The sequence below is a fragment of the Strigops habroptila genome, chromosome 6 (genome assembly GCF_004027225.2).
Source record: "Strigops habroptila isolate Jane chromosome 6, bStrHab1.2.pri, whole genome shotgun sequence".
NCBI classification, from domain to species: domain Eukaryota; kingdom Metazoa; phylum Chordata; class Aves; order Psittaciformes; family Psittacidae; genus Strigops; species Strigops habroptila.
Window position 1 is genome coordinate 24,930,299 of NC_044282.2, and position 16,349 is coordinate 24,946,647.

General features: G+C 38.3%; 1 protein-coding gene across 4 annotated transcripts in view; it reads left to right on the forward strand.

Annotated features, from left to right (window-relative positions):
- Positions 1 to 16,349, forward strand: part of MDN1 (midasin AAA ATPase 1) — a 100,083-nt gene that overhangs the window by 45,522 nt on the left and 38,212 nt on the right. For all 4 annotated transcript variants that reach the window (XM_030489502.1, XM_030489503.1, XM_030489504.1 and 1 more), the window contains 19 exons: positions 615 to 803; positions 2,225 to 2,314; positions 2,417 to 2,677; positions 2,825 to 3,095; positions 3,714 to 3,873; positions 4,166 to 4,282; positions 5,126 to 5,334; positions 5,902 to 6,047; positions 6,723 to 6,925; positions 7,930 to 8,150; positions 9,165 to 9,278; positions 10,106 to 10,238; positions 10,898 to 11,007; positions 11,676 to 11,809; positions 12,267 to 12,427; positions 12,761 to 12,881; positions 13,988 to 14,198; positions 14,333 to 14,564; positions 15,701 to 15,827. In XM_030489502.1, the coding sequence (XP_030345362.1) occupies positions 615 to 803; positions 2,225 to 2,314; positions 2,417 to 2,677; positions 2,825 to 3,095; positions 3,714 to 3,873; positions 4,166 to 4,282; positions 5,126 to 5,334; positions 5,902 to 6,047; positions 6,723 to 6,925; positions 7,930 to 8,150; positions 9,165 to 9,278; positions 10,106 to 10,238; positions 10,898 to 11,007; positions 11,676 to 11,809; positions 12,267 to 12,427; positions 12,761 to 12,881; positions 13,988 to 14,198; positions 14,333 to 14,564; positions 15,701 to 15,827 (3,210 nt within the window). The remainder of the gene's footprint in view (positions 1 to 614; positions 804 to 2,224; positions 2,315 to 2,416; positions 2,678 to 2,824; positions 3,096 to 3,713; positions 3,874 to 4,165; positions 4,283 to 5,125; positions 5,335 to 5,901; positions 6,048 to 6,722; positions 6,926 to 7,929; positions 8,151 to 9,164; positions 9,279 to 10,105; positions 10,239 to 10,897; positions 11,008 to 11,675; positions 11,810 to 12,266; positions 12,428 to 12,760; positions 12,882 to 13,987; positions 14,199 to 14,332; positions 14,565 to 15,700; positions 15,828 to 16,349) is intronic.

Genomic DNA, 16,349 nt, shown 5'->3' on the forward strand with positions numbered 1-16,349 from the left:
AGCATTCTTCTGGAACGCTAAGACCAATAAAGGAAAAATCTTTCCTGATAGGATTTGTCTCTGGCAAAGGATTCAGAGATGCTCTAGCATTCTACTAGTATAAAAGGTTTTCAACTAGCATTAATTGCAGGGGATCAAATTACAGTTATTTTGTGGCTTAGATGCTGCCATTTTATGCAAAGTACGGGATGTAAGTCACAGTATTTTATTTATGGTCATGCTTCTGAAATTCCGTTTAATCTTCATGTCATGAAACAAAACTGAAAGTGGAATAGTATTAGAAGAAAATAGCATTCTGTGGCCTGACGTAAGATCTTTTGTGGCAGCATCTTACTGAATACTCATTTATAGTAGAAACTAAAATTGAATTGTAAGAGTAGAAATTAAAATTGAGCCGAGTGCTAGAGAATTAGGAGAGGAGAGGCAAACTAAACCAAACTTTAGTTCATGACATGTTCAGAAAAGTGAGTCAGCTTGCTCTTTCTGTTGTCCTCTGTCTTGTAAGCAGTGCCAAAGACAGAAGTTCAGTTGAATTTTATAAAAAACGTTTGAAGACCAGCACGTGTGTGGAATAAAAGATTTTTAATTTTTTTTTCAATTACTACTTTTTCTAGATTGACAAAGAAGTAATGGTTGAAAAAAAGTGGGGACAGAAAGGAGGACCCTGGGAGTTCAACTTGCGTGATCTTTTCCGCTGGTGCCAGCTTATGCTTGTTGACCAGTCACCAGGGTGTTACGATCCAGGCCAGCATGTATTTTTGGTATATGGCGAAAGAATGAGAAGCAGGGAAGACAAAGAGAAGGTGGGCCATGTATTTTCCTTCCTTGCTCTTCAGATTGTCAGGAAGTATTCCTAGAAATCCAAGTGAAAAGTTGAAGATGCCCTGCAATTCATTCATAGATATTACTTACCTCTTACAAAAGAAAAATAGGTTTGCTTGGAGTTTTGAAGTTTAACATATGTTCCTGCTCCCCTTGTCATTTAAAATATCAGTTTAATTATCTACTAGCATAATAACAGAAAGCTGGTGTAAATGAAGGCATCTGAAGGGGGCCTACAAGGGTGCTGGACGGGGACTCTATTAGGGGCTGTAGCGATAGGACAAGGGGTAATGGGTTCAAACTTAAACAGGGGAAGTTTAGGTTAGATATAAGGAGTAAGTTCTTTACAGTGAGGGTGGTGAGGCACTGGAATGGGTTGCCCAAGGAAGTTGTGAATGCTCCATCCCTGGCAGTGTTCAAGGCAAGGCCAGGTTGGGTGGAGTCTTGGGTGACATGGTTTAGTGCAAGGTGTCCCTGCCCATGGCAGGGGGGTTGGAACTAGATGATCTTAAGGTCCTTTCCAACCCTAACTATTCTATGATTCTGTGACTTTAAAAGAGCAAAATGCAACATATTCTTGTGTGATTCTTTATTATATAAGAATGTTCTCATAGAAGTATGATTGCATGCCTATTGGGAAGCATGAGAAGACATGCGGCAGAAAAGAGAAAGAGCACCGAGATATGGAGAGATTCTTAAAATTATGGTTCGAAAGTATTTGTGTCAGTACAGTACATAAAAATAATGTCGTGTAATTCTGCCCTTCCCTGACAGGGTTTCTTTTATTGACTTTTCTTTATCTGTCACTTCTTTCTTCTGCCTGTCAAATTGCACCTGTCAGATTGCTCCCCTCGTTCTATTAAACTTGCTACTTAAAGTTCCTCTAATAAATCATACTTGCTACAGTTGTGATTCCACCTTTGCAACCACTTATCCATTTCTTGCCTAGAAATCCTTGGCTTTTGTTTAATTTCACAACATTTAAATGGTACTAAACTAAAAGTCAGTCAGACTGCAAGACTGAATGTACTGACTGTGTATGATTGGGTATTTTTCTCATGGGTTTACTTTCCCCTTCCTGTAATATTATTATAGCTTTATGTGTTATCAAATAGATAATTTATGGAGTGACTTCTTTCCCAGTACTTTGTTAAAGAGAAACATTACTTAGAGTATTTCAAGTCACAGGAAAGTATGGTTAATGAAGGAGTTGCTGCAAACAGCTCACACACTTAAATTGCTTGCTGCGCTTTGAATGAAATAGCACTTGTGATTAAACTGTTAGTTACTATCGCATGGCTGTGGAGCTGAGAGGGAAGACTACTTTAGAAGTAAATCTTCTATAACAGTGGATAACTTAAGACTGATAAGTCTTTATTTTTTGCACTTTCAACTCTTTTAGGTTATATCTATATTCAGAGACATTTTTGGCCAGGAGGCTGATGTGTATACGGGAACCAGAGAGTTTCACATCACTCCATATAATGTTCAGGTAAGCTGTTGACAAGAGATTTTGTGAGTGGAGAGAGAAGGCGACTACTTGCGCAGCTGAGCCTCTTTGAGTACTCATCCATGCGTCTCTCATCCCTTCCAGATCGGTTATTCAGTTCTTTCTCGTGGCAACTATATTCCTCATCCTGGCAGAAATCTCTCTCTTCTGCATCATTCACTGCAGTCCCTTGAGTTCATAATGAAATGTGTGCACATGAGCTGGATGGTAATCCTGGTGGGCCCGGCAGCTGTTGGCAAAACCAGTCTTGTTGAGCTGCTGGCCCATCTGACTGGCCATCGACTAAAAATCATGGCAATGAACAGTGCGATGGATACAACTGAACTCCTGGGTGGATTTGAGCAGGTGAATAATGCTTTGGTAGTATGGCAGCATTTCTCCTTCATATGTAACAGTGGCCAGTCCACTGTGGTCATAGTATGTAAGCACTAAATGGAGCCTTAGGCACCACAGTCTTATGGATGAACTAACTCCATAATGGCATGTTTGCAGGTTGATATCAATAGGCCGTGGCAGAATCTGTTGGAAAAAGTGGAGAATACTGTGAACACACTAGTAAGGGATAGTCTTCTCCTGACAGAAATTTGTGCAGATGATGCTGAACTTGTGCTGCGTGCTTGGAGCAGTTTCATCCTGAATTACAAACCCAAATCTCTGGGTGAAGGAAGTAGAAGTGTCACAGCTGAATTAGTGAGCAAATTGGAGGGAATACTTGTACTTACCCAGCGACTAAACAACAAAATAAATTCTTACTCAAAGGCAGGTATGTATGGTGGGAGATTTGAAGTAAGACTGTATGTTCCTCTGAAGAAAATAAGAAAAATATTTTCATCTGCAGTGAAATCTTGAGAAAACTTGGGGGGGGGGTGGTTTGAAGGTTTTTGTATGTTGTTTCCTACTACATACTTTTACTACAGCTTAGCTTCTGAAAAAGTTACATTGGTGATAGTTCTTCAGGTTTATTTTTTGTGTAGTTACACTTGGTAGAAATTCTCCTGACATACGATGCAGTACAGCTTATATCTTGTATTCCTGAGAAAGGGAATTTGGATACTCTATTCTTGCATTTGTTCTCTGAAGCACTGATCAGCTGAGCTTTACAAATGTCAGCAGAATAATGTATGGGTTGCTTTTCTATATGGTATTAATATCCATCAAACTTCCCCTAACGAGGGAGAAAGGATGGAGAAAAGTGTCAGTCTAGTTTATATTTCTTTGTGCTTGCAAACTTGCTCTGTCCTCGTGAGTGTGGGAGGCTACTTGAAAAATTGGAGCCTCTACTGTTTTGTTCCCCTAAAAAGTAGGAAAAGGGTATGTCTTGACTGGAGCAGGAAGCCACCTCAGCAATGTAAGCCTTGATGTAAGACATACCTTCTTTCAGAGTTTGCTCACCTGGTAGAAGAGTTCCGGCGTTTCAAGCTGCAGCAGGCCCAGGCTGCTGACTGTAACAGCCATGGCACGTTCGAGTGGGTGGATGGGATGCTGGTTCAGGCCCTGCAGTCTGGAGACTGGCTGCTGATGGACAATGTTAACTTCTGCAAGTAAGAGACTTTGTGGCTTTGTTTCACTGAATAAATTCCTTGACCCTCCCTAGTTGACTTTACCTCTTACTGAATATTTTGCATTTGATAACAATGCATAGGAGCAGTAACTTACATTTTCTGGAAGTGTCTTCCTTCTTGGACAGCTTAGCAGTTGATAGTTTTTCTGTTACCTTATGACATAATCAGCTGTTTGGCCTTTAGTTTAAGACTGGTACCATTTCAGATTTCAGATCAGAAAGGGATCAAACTGTTACCTTTTTGTAAACATATAAGTTTCTTTTGAATGTAGCCCTTCTGTGCTGGACCGCTTGAATGCTCTACTTGAACCAGGAGGCGTTCTTACCATGAGTGAAAGAGGTGTGATAGATGGCACAATTCCTACAATAGCTCCTCATCCAAACTTCAGGTACTTTGCATTTCTGCCTTTTTTTCCCCCCAATACCAAATAGCAGGTTTAGGAAAAAAAAAATGTCTGCAGTAAGCCAGTCTTTTGGTATTTTGAATGCTGTTCAGTTTGCCATGTACTGTAGTGACACTGTCTGTCTGGCAGGAAAGAAAACTGCACTGTAATGAGCATACGACAGAGAGCTTAAGAGGCTTGGCTTTATATCCCTGTTGCTACACAGACTGTTGCAATGAAAAATTCATAGCAGTATACCTCTGCTTTGACTCTCCATTTCTAAGTTAGGATTTCAGCACTTCACTGTCTCACTGTAACGGAATTGGAAACAAGATCTTGGACTTTTTGGAAACCTGTTTTTGCTGCACTGTATCTCAGAAGTGGTTTTTTAATTGCTTTTAAGAGATCTCTACTGATAGTATTAACTTACTTGGGTATTGGATGCTTTGTTTTTTAAACAGCACAGATTTATCTGAAGCTCTTGCTAAGACTTTTAAAAGTCTGTAGCTCAGAGGCATAGTGTAACTTTTTCTTGTAAGTTGGAAATGATAAAATAGACAGAGCTCATATATAACTGAGTTAAAAATAATGCAATATATCAGTGGCTAGTTTCAAAGTATAATTATTCATACAGTTTCCTTATTTAAATTCATTAGATGGCTCTGGGTTTCTAGATATCAGTGTTCCTGTATTTATGAAGATGAATTTACTTTATGGAAGAGCAGATTTGGTGGTTTCCAGAGTGGTAGTTTAAAGCCCTAAGTTACATCTTAAGAGTGTAAGGCAGTTGGACTAGATCATCATTACAGGTCACTTCCAACTGAAGTATTATATTCTAATATCCAACAGGCTTTTTCTTTCAATGGATCCTGTTCATGGGGAAATATCCAGAGCCATGCGGAATCGTGGGATTGAAATTTACATTCCTGGGGAGAATGATGGAAATGTATTGGACAATCTGGATTTGAAGTTACTCCTGCATGGTTTGGGTTTGGTGGGAGATAGCGTCTGTGATGCACTTATGGCTGTGCATTCAGAAACGAAGGCAGCAATAGCAGGTAAAAGAAGTCTGTTCAGTGTTTTTAACAACTTGGGCTCAGTACATATATTTGAATTATCTCTTTACTGTTAAAGCTTGGTTATTTTATTGTGTAGTGTCCCAGTATAAGTAAAGGCATATAAGTATAATCGGGTAGTTTTTGGTTGGGTTTTTTGTGTTCTTGCATCGTAAAAAGATGGTAACTGGAGTGCTTTGTGCAGAGACATTGGCCACTGGCAAGTATCGGTTATCTATCGATACAGGGAAGGCAATATATTCTTAGTGAAAATCAGCAAAATAAAGAGTTTGCACAAGGCCTTTTCAGGTTGTTCTTTGAAGCAAGATGACACTGAGTTTCATTCATCTCAGCTGCTTGATGTCTTATTTGGAGCTGGTCACCTGTTATTTACAGTCTTGACAGATTTTCTTACTAATCTTGGGAAGAACCCGTTAAAATTTCAGGACACAGTAAGATTAATTTGGTTTGGATTTTCCTTAGGGTCTAAAGTGGTGTTTGTCTTCAAAGGGTTAAAGGTCTGACGATTACTAAACATTCATATCACACTAAATGCTGTGTTTTTTTCAGGTTCTGTGTTGTCTTTATCACCTTTGCTTCAGGCTGCTGTGTTAATTGTGCAGCAGATACAAAGAGGCCTTGGATTAGCGAAGTCTTTTTACAGAGCGTGTTGGGAAGTTTATGGCCGCTCACAACAACTGCAGGTTAACCAACAGGTAAAAGTCCTGTATTTGAAAGCTTTTCTTACATCATCTAGATACGTGAAAAATACCATTTCATGAGGTGTTTGAGATCCTCTGTTTCTGACGTGCCTGAGCAAGGGGTTGATAAAGACGGTGTTCTTGGAGAGATGAATCAAATTATTTTAAATGTCCTTTCAGGCATCTGTCAGGTGATGAAGAAGAGGGGCTAAGTGACACTGGTACATTTTCTGTGTCAGATTCTGACACTTTTTTGGCTCCAGTGTAAGCAGTCCAGCTCTGCATGTAACTTACTCTAACAGATCAGTTGAAGCTCCAGAAGTTGGGTTTTTTTGGTATTGGATGGTGAAGTACGGTGAATTTCAGCTGTCACCTGTCTTTTCTTGACATATTTTCTCAGCTTCAGCTGAGTCTTTGGGATGACTGATGAATCTATGGCTTGAAACACTGTGCACGCTGTCACCTGGAGATAACAATATTCACTACCCATTTTAAACTGTACAGTATGATATTTCACCTAGGGTTGGAATGTTTTGGTACTTTTATCATGTAGGTTATATAGTGTTTATAGAAAATTTGGTTTATAATGATTTCATAATGAAGACATGTAATTAAAGAGTTCTCTGCACTATTGTGCTTGAATACATGTTTGAATATGATTCTAAACTGCGTTTTGGTTGTTTGTTGTAGGTTGTGTTAGAATTAGTTACAAAGCATGCTTCATCTCTGGCTTCCCATGAAACTTGGGGTGACTCCTTGCTAGCAATGGGACTGTGGCCAGACTGCCTACCTACAGGTCTGTTTGCAGCTGAAGACTCGCTTCTTTCGACAGTCCAGAGTGATGCGCAGGTCCTAATGTATTGTTTGAATAGACTAAACCTTAAAAACTGCAGGTAGGCAAGAAACATTTTTTGTCTAATTAATAAGAAACAGGATATGTGTGAAACACTGGTGGCATGTCATTGTTCCCTGCAAAACTTTGTCTTGAGCAAATAGCGTGGGTAGAGACCGGGGTCATCACACTGTAGCTGAGCCTCCTATTACCTTTCCATGCAACTGCTACAAATACAAATTTATTTACTGTTTTATTCTTCAGACCAAAATGCTCTATTCAATATTCAATAAGTACATTTGACCCATTTGACCAGTTAGGACTGGGCATTTAGCAAAAAATGTGAATGCAAACACTGGTAAAAAAGGTAATAAGAGCCCCAAAAATTTCCTTCTTTGATTTCTTTCTCAGCTTTAAAAAAATTAGTACTTCATTGGTTTTAAATATACAATGATCCTCTGTACTTCTTGCTTTCGTGTAAACAATTATTAATCGGTTATTTTAGATCCAGTAGCTTTAGGTGAAAAACCCCAAATTTCCTCCTTCAAACAGAGCTGCCTGAAAGAAGTCTCATGTGCAGGGGCCATATGCAAAAACTCTTATAATGATTTCTTTTGCAATATAACTGTTGATTTCACAACGTTGGTGCAATATCTTCCTGCCTCCCTGCTTTGCTTAATGACCTGTTGTGGGTAGGTACTGTGGTTTGCTTCCAGTGAAAGATCAAGCTGTGTAAGTTAGTACTAAGATATAATGTTTACCATAGCAATGTGCTGTGCTGTTTTGCTGGCTTTTTTTAATCAATCTCTCTCTCTCTCCTATTTGTCTGTTTTTGAAATTTACCTTTGCATATCATTGTAGTGCACAAATCAAATATAATTTCTCAGTGAAAAGCTGTGCATATTCACTTCTGTCACTGCATGGTTTTTTGACAATAGCGAGCTCCTAGTAGTAGACACCCCTAACTGATTTGAGGTTGGAAACTAAAGCTAAATAAAGAGGAGATATTATTTTGGAACTGGCAGTTTGAGCCCTGGATTGCTGGACTTTTTCTTTGTGTTTCAGGACATTACCACTGACTTTGCAAGATCTTCAAAAAATGATGCAGTCCACTAATCCCGAGAGTCTCAAATTCAGTGCTGTTGAGATAGATGCAGACTGGATGGATAAAATGGAAGTTCTCCAGGCTTCAGTGAAACTGTTCATAGAAAAGGCAACCAATCAAGATTGGACATTGAGAGTGAAATGGCTTAACTCCTTAGCCAGAAGTCTGCCACAGGTGCTTGGTATGTAATCATTTAACTTTTTCTTTTGCCTAAGGGCTGATTCATTATATTTTCACAATCATAAGTCTTCTATGAAAACATCTAAACCATTGAAATGATCTTATATAAAAGTTCGCAACTATCCACACTAAATCAAGAGCACTGAGGTTCCAAGCGAAAACAAGTTATGCATATTAGGGACAACAGGAGACTTTGGGCTAAACATTGCCTTTTATTATTCAAGCATGTATTTAGCTTATTCTGCTTCTGAATTACAGTGCTTTTTGGATACCTCTTAGTCTGTGTAAGCAAATAAGCCTTTCTCTTCACTAACTTTTTTTTTTTTTGATAGTGATAGTAAAAACAGGAGAATACCTTCTGTTTATATGGTGTTAAAATATAAATGGCTAAAAAGCCAGGAAACTGCAGAACTGAGATTTCCTGAAGTTGTGTTCCCTGAACATTCAGAATAGCAGCTGAGGTGGAGATTAATTACATTAATCACATTAAACTTATGGAGAATTTAGACAGGCCATGTAATTCACACACTTAACTTCCTTGTGTGGTGTGAAATCTCACACTCTATTGTCCCTAGATGAATGGGATTGCTCTCCCTTGATCTTGCTGTCTTTCCAGGCAGGTGTGTTTATAAACTGGAGAATACCTAGAAAGTTACTTTAATGACAGGTGTGCCTTTTTTTTTCAACTGGGACGAAAAAAAAGATGAAAAATAGATGTATTGAGAGGAAGATTTGAAGGTATAAACTCATGGATTTTTCACAAACCGTATTTTTAATATCATTCATGAAGTATTACCAGTTTAACTAGAACTCTTTTAATGGATTTATCCCTTTGGCCATAATATTCTGACACCTTTTAGGACCTCTTAGAGCTAATGCAAAATAAGAGCAATCAACATGTCCAAAGTGCATGCACAGATAAGATTGAGGCTGCTTGTGCTGACTCAATTGAAGTCATTTATTTGTACTAAATGCTCTGATTTTTACACCTATGTTCTCTCCCCTTCACCTACAGATCCAGTGCGGATTCAGCTGGAAGCAGGTGCTGTAGCCCTTGGTAGTTTCTATGCCAGTCCTCTCTCATCTGGAGTTGGTAACATGATCAAGTTGCTACAGCCAACTATGACAGGTACTTCTGAAAAAAATCGATACAAAACATTAGTGCTTCCTTTATTTGTTCTCTGCACACAGCGTAACTCTTCGTAGGAAATGTGTGTACCAAAACAAAGACTAAATTCTTACTATACATTGCTTTTGTTGCAAAAGAAATAATAATAAAGCCATTCTTGCTGTCTAGAACTGCAAATGTGGAAACTAGATGTATTCATTCTGAGTTACCGGCTGGGCTTATACCACGTCACCATCCTATGCAAATTAGATATAAGTGCTATGACTATGAATCCTGATTGCATATCCGTGACCCAGGTATATTCCTACAGCTGAGAGTTAAGTGGGGTACTTAAGAGTGATGCAGGTACCTATTGCCTTTCTGACTGGATATTTAGGCATCCTGTTTTTTGCCGGCATTTATTGTGTTGGTCCATCTGAAACCTATGTTGAGGCCTGTAATTTTCTCTCACTGTTTTATAGGGAGCTCAGGCCTATGCTTTCCTCTGCAAGCTTGTTGGGTATTGAAAGCTGCATACAGTGACACTGGACCCTTATGGGTGGTCCTAGGTGTCTCACCTGGACTGTGAATGAAAAGGGAGTTGGGCTTCAGTTTCCAGGCTGTCTTTTTGGGTACTCTGACCACTGGTTGGTTTACTTTCACTGTTCTGTTTTACAGAACCTGCAGTCAACTTAATGCTTTTCTGTTTGGATATCTGGAGCAAGTGAGCTTAAGTCTCTGCCTTCCTTCCTCTTAGGCTTCCTTCTTTCTTTCCCAAATGTTCATAGGCAGGGGGATCGAGGAAAGTCTTTAACTCTTGTCCTGTCTTGTCTTGTCTGCCTTACCAGATGAACATGTGATGCCTCTGGATCCAAGGTGGAATATGCAGTTTTTGGATATCATTAGGAATTCAATGAATTTTGATACAGAAATGGAACACACAGATCAGCTCCTAATCCTTTTGAAGTCTGTAGCAAATCGGTAGGTAGCAAAAAAATCTTGTGAAGATTGCCCAATGACTCTAATCAGTGCTGTATAAACACTTGTGGTATCCGCCACGTGTGTTTTTAGGTTTTGATAGATGTGATCTAAAATACCAGGCAGATGTTTTGCACAAGTATTCAGATTCTTTGCTTCTGTTCTCTGTAGATGCAGACTAAACCCAATCACTTAATATAGGGAGCAGAGCTCCCAGCGTTCCATATAGGCAGGGATACTTCAAGGACAGAGCAGAACTGTAGGATAAAGCATAAGAGAAGCAGAAGCAGGGGTGTGAAATCTCTGATATAAATAGTTGCCCAGCTTTTGGATTTGGACTGCTTTTGCTAATAAGAGCAAAAAGCACATAGATTTTGCAGTTACAATATAAGGGAGCAGCTGCTTGCGTATCCTACAGGTGGTGGTGTTGCACCTGTTTACTAGCTCACCACTTTTTCCTTCCTGGTGATTGCTGAAGTCAGGAATCTGTTCTTTGTGAAGCTTGCTTCTGCAGAAACCATATTAAGCAATTAGTTATGCTGCACTTGAGTCTTGTTTCATAATACAGTGAAATATGAAATGTCACTTTGTAGTTCAGCATTCTCGTAAGGCAGAGGCTTTAAAATGGTACTGAATTTCTAACAACTTTATTTTTAATTCAGGGCAGTATTATTTCTTGACCGAGAAAAAAGAAGCTACACTGAGAAGAATTTGATTGCCAGCAAGAAGCCAAGAAACAGTGTTTTAAGAATGTCTCTAGATTTCCGCAAAGGTGGGTTGATTTTCACTGTTCCTTTTGGTCCTATGCTCTGTTTGAAATATGGTTAATTTGCACTGTTATGAAATGTGTACTTTAAATATGGTGTGTCCTGAATATGTGAAGAAAGATAGTGTAAATGTACAGCAGTCAGATGAGGACTAATATCATATACCTTATGCTACAGCATTTATGCCCAGCCTCTACTAGGTAATGAGTGAATGTAATTTCCTTCTTAATTATCTAAACTTTAGGATGATGGCGGGGAGAAATTTCAATAGTGTTTTGTCTTTGTCTAGTAAGAATAGCTAAGTTCTTCAGATGTACTTTTGTTCAAATCCTCTTTCTAATGTTTTATGCGAGTAGGATGTTTTGCTCCTGAAACAAAGGGGAAAAAATTAGTGATGAAGTTAATGTGTTGCAACACATAATGTGAAGCAATTGATCAGTGCTTCCCTCATTATGGATTTTTTTTTTTTTCTTTTTTACTTTAAATGTATAGAGGTAATAGAATTTTGCAAATAGTGAAGGTCTACTTTTATTACTTCAATTCTTAGATCTTCTCAGGCTTTTTTTTTCCCCAACCATAGAGAATTTAGTGATCAGAAATTGACCCTTACGTTATGTGATATGGCTGGAATACTTAAGTCTCTCGCTTTCTTTCCCTCTTCCCCAAACCTCAGATCCAGGAAGTTACAACTGTCTTCCTCATGCAATTGTGGTCAATCTTGCTGCTTTCTTTGAACTTTGGGATGCATTTGCATTTCACTGGGTGAAGTCTACTCAGGTGGCCTTAAATGATGATGACATGCACGATGTGAGTAGACTTTTTGTAGTACATTTATGGAAGTTAGGTGAAATGAGATTGCATGCAGAACACTAGTTTCAGGGACCTTGAAGTAAACCACAGTGTTTCTGTTGGCATTCAGAATATGCCTGACACCACGCAAACATTCATGTTTGTTTCAGTAGCTGTATTTGTGCTCCGTCTTCTCATTTCTTCTGTGTGGAATGCAGATTTTGAGCCTTGAAGAGATCTGACAATAACACTGTAGACTTGGTGCAAGAATTGCGTGGCCAGTAAGCCATATGGTATTTTTAGAGAACATATAGCTGAGGACTGGTTGTGTACCACTAAACACAAAGTGTTGAGTGAGTCTGAATTTAATGCAGGCGTTGGTGGTTTGGCTTTTCTCTAAGTACTAAGTCTTGAAGTACTAAGTACTGTAACATGCAGCATTGAGAAAACTGTTACCTTTTTGGCTTTTTTTTAGATATTATACTGCTTGCTGTGGCGTGACAGGTTCTGGGCAGTCTCTGACACTCTGACAGTGGATTCAGCAGGGTTGTCACTTCTGTCTCTGCACTGGCACTGGGTTATGAAGCATCTAATTGACAGAATTCCTCAGATGCTTATTGGATCAGATGAGCACAAGTGAGTGGCTTTGATTTGTGTTTCTGTTAAACAGCTGTATAAATTACTGTTTTCTTCAGTATTATAGCTAATTAGCATTGTTTGGCATTAGCATCTAAACTGTGTGCTATTAGTGATGCAAGTACAATGTATTAAATAGCTGTTCATTTTTAAGATTCAGGTTTCTTGGCACTGGGCTTCTGCTTGCCCAAATGATCATCTAGAATTGTTATCCTTTTGTGGCTGGATAAGAGAAGGGACTTTCTTGTGCATCCTTTTGCCTTGTTTCTCAAACTTCTGAGTTAACCAAGCGGGCTTTTTTCTCCCCACATCCTTTTTTTTTTTATCTATAAGGGTTTCCAGGGAAATTCAGTCTGTTTCACAGCACATTCAGAACTGCTTGGCCAATCCTACTGGTATTTCTGCCAATATGAAGATACTACAGAAGTCTCTAGGAAGACCTCTTCCTTTTAAGGTATCAGTACTCTGTTTACAGAAAAACTTGTATTTCCAGCAATATCCAAATATGCTTTGAAATGACCATAAAGATTTACAGCACTTGCTTTCCAGGCCAGCAAAAATACATTGCTTTTGGACTTGTTAGATTGATTAAAAAGACAATTTCAGTATATGTTAATGTACATCTTTTTTTGTGTGTGAAATCTATCAGTTATCCAGATAGCACTTCTACTATTAATTATGCTTTATATAGATAGCAGTCATTTAATACAGGGTGGTGCCCAAGCATAAAAATACTACTCCTTGCTCTGCTCTGGAGACTTGTGAATATCAGTATGCCACTTGCTTATTTAGTCAATATATGTGTATGTAGACTAGACCATGTACTTCCTTTTATACAGGATAGGCCAGGGATGCTTTATGACTTACAAAGACAAGGCCTCTTAACTTTGACAGTTTGGGATTTTTATTTCTAAAGTTATTGCAGCAACTGTTGTCATTCAGTTTAAAAACAATCTCACAATAAAATTTTCTGAAGAATACAAATCCCTTTTCAAAAGCAGGGCACAACTAGTCATGTAGGTTGCTCATGTTGGTGTTTAGTAATGGGATCTAGGTTTTTATGACCTTATCTTTCAAAGATATCAGCTGTTCAAAAATGCACTTTCTGGGTCTCTGAAGAACATTCAATGCTTACTGAGAATTTTGGGAGATTTTTCTAGGCATCCAAATGTATTCAAATTGCAGGTGTAAACTGCAGTTTCTTTTAAGTGATGGTAGCTTCTGGCGTTTTTATTATTTTGTGTATTTAGTGCCCTTAGTTTAGGTAAGTTGCCATGTTGAAGTATTGTTTGTATAATCTATATAGTTTCTTCATGAAGGAAGAAAAAACAAAACCCAAAACTTGACAAGGAGGAATTGTGGCCAACTACTTCAGTTTAGTTCTTCCTGCTGTATTGAGGAGGAATACAAAAGAATTAAGTTGTTGTTGCAAGTTAGTTTATATATACTTGTACTTCAGTCAGGTGTTTGTAAATTTTAAATATTAGTTTTGACTGCAGTCAGGGATCTTTGTTGTTTTGTTAGAGCTGTTGAAACAAATTGTCTCTTTCACATTTGCAGGATAAACTGGGCATAGAATGTTTTTCTCGGTTAAAAGTTCTCAGCAAACCACTTAACATCTTGGAACTAAGGTTGGCCTTTGGAGAAAGTAGATGGCAGGAAAAAATGTGCTGTCTGAAAATTGCTGCTACTGGATGGAAGATGAAGAAAGCATTGCTGCAAGCTGATGGCTTGATAATTAGAGCAAATCATTTAGAAGATGTTAGTCTGGGTAGGTAACACGTTTGAACAGGATGATTCCTGCCATCTCCAGTCTTTTTTTTATAAAAATGGAAGGATGTGAAATGTTCACTGGCAAGAAATACAGTACATGAATTTATGTGCCTCTTGTGCTCTGTCAAACAGGTCAACTAAAGATTTTTTTGAAATCTGTACATTCACAACTGAGAGCAGAAGGAGTTACGTACAGTCATTCAGAAGAAAGGTATACTGAAGATACCATCTCCAATCAGTTAGACCCTGCCTTGTTAAACCAGCTCTGCAGTCGGGTTCAGCTGTGGCCTGCGATGGAATACATCGGCATGCTCTGGCAGTACAAACTGACAGCAGATTACGTGGCCCAGGCTTGTGCAAGAAGGTGAGAGAAAGGTTGGAGAAAGAAATCCTATGTTCCTTTCATGAGATTCAGAATCCCTAGCTAAAAGCTGTAACTTCAGTGCCTTACATCTGTATGTAAATCTGTGTGTGTGTGTACATACGTATTATGTATATAGTTGTGAGTATGTATGTGTAGGTATATGCGGTGCATACGTATGTTTATATATATTTATGTATATAAACACATAATCCTCCTTGTCTGCATGTGGAATTGCACTTGGCCAGCTATAAAAGGTATCAACAAAAGAGTGGTTTAGTGTTATATTGAGAAAGTAGTTTTCCTCTTTTCTAACTTTATTGATGCAAATATAGGAATGCTGATGTCCAAGTCCCCTCAGATAAACATACTGGACTCCAGAAATTGCTTTATTAATGGTAGAATGGATTATAGGTGGATGAAAACTAAAACCTTGTATTTAGTGAATGGTACATAGTATTTTCTTTTTGGAGATACATAATATTTACCTTTGTCTGAAATAGAACAGTCCTTCATATTAGGAATTAACATGAAGATGTTTATCACCATATTTCTGGAGACTATTGTAGAAAGACTGAATTGGACCTGGTGATAGAGAAGGTACACTAGCAGGCATGCTTCCTTTTGTGTAAACTGCACACATGTACTCATAGTTTAAATTAACATTATTAATTTAAGAAGTGATAGTGTTGTTTTAAGGGGGCAAGTGTATTTATTTCTTTACTGCTTTACCATTCCTTAAAAGAGAGCTCTTCATTTATGGATATCAGTGAAAGTAATTTTTTGTACAGTTAGACTCCTACAGTCACTGATTCGCTCTTGAATTCAGCCAAGTTCTGCTTCTCAGAAGAACTATAAAGCTGGAAGACAGTTTGTCTCCAAATGTTTGTATGTTTGGCTGAACATGTAGCTTATAGCTACAGAAGATTCCACTTCTTCCCCCTTTTGTTGAATTTCGATTTTGCCAGCCTTGAAGGATGCAAGTTTTTTGAGGGCTTGTTCTTCTTCAGTGTTTGAAAAACCTTTCAGGGATTCTTAGTTACTGTGACTTCCCCTGCCATTCTCAATTTGTTTTACTATCCAAATGATTTATTTCATGCACCCCGCTTACTTAGTTGTATTTATTTCACCTGCCACAGGGAGACCTGCAGTCAAGAACTAAGCGTATGTTCAGATCTAGTTCAGCTTATAACTTTTTCCCTGAAGTTGACCCCAGCTGCTTCTCACCAACTGTCTGGACTGTGGCACTTGTTACACCTTAATGAAGTAAGAACAAGTTCTGGTTTAATTAGTCTTGCAGAAGTTTTCAACAGACTCTTCGAAATAGGTCTATCTGTGTAAGACTTTCGACATGCAGTTTTATTACCTGTGCCTGACAGTAATTGTTTCTTCTTTTAATAAGAAAGGTTATTAACTGTGAGCCTGCAAAAAATGTAATTAAAACATGACATTAAAACATAAATAAAACACAATGAAGTCTTAAATAACATAGTTCTATATGGTCTGGTTTCTTAGTGTTGTTTTATTCATCCACCTGTGACCTAATGAAAACAGAAAACTGAATGGCAGGTGTCAGCCTGGTTGTATTTATGTATTCAAAGTAATTTTATGCTGAAAGATACTTTCCTTTGTTCCTGTGTCTCTAAATTTGTTGGTTTTTTGGTTTTTTTGTTGGTTTTTTTTTTTGGGTCTGTATTGCAAATCAGACAGACTGAAACAGTTACTTGATGCTTTTTCTGTAGAGCACGTAGTATGTCACAGAAATTCTGATTGGTTAATGTTAGCTAT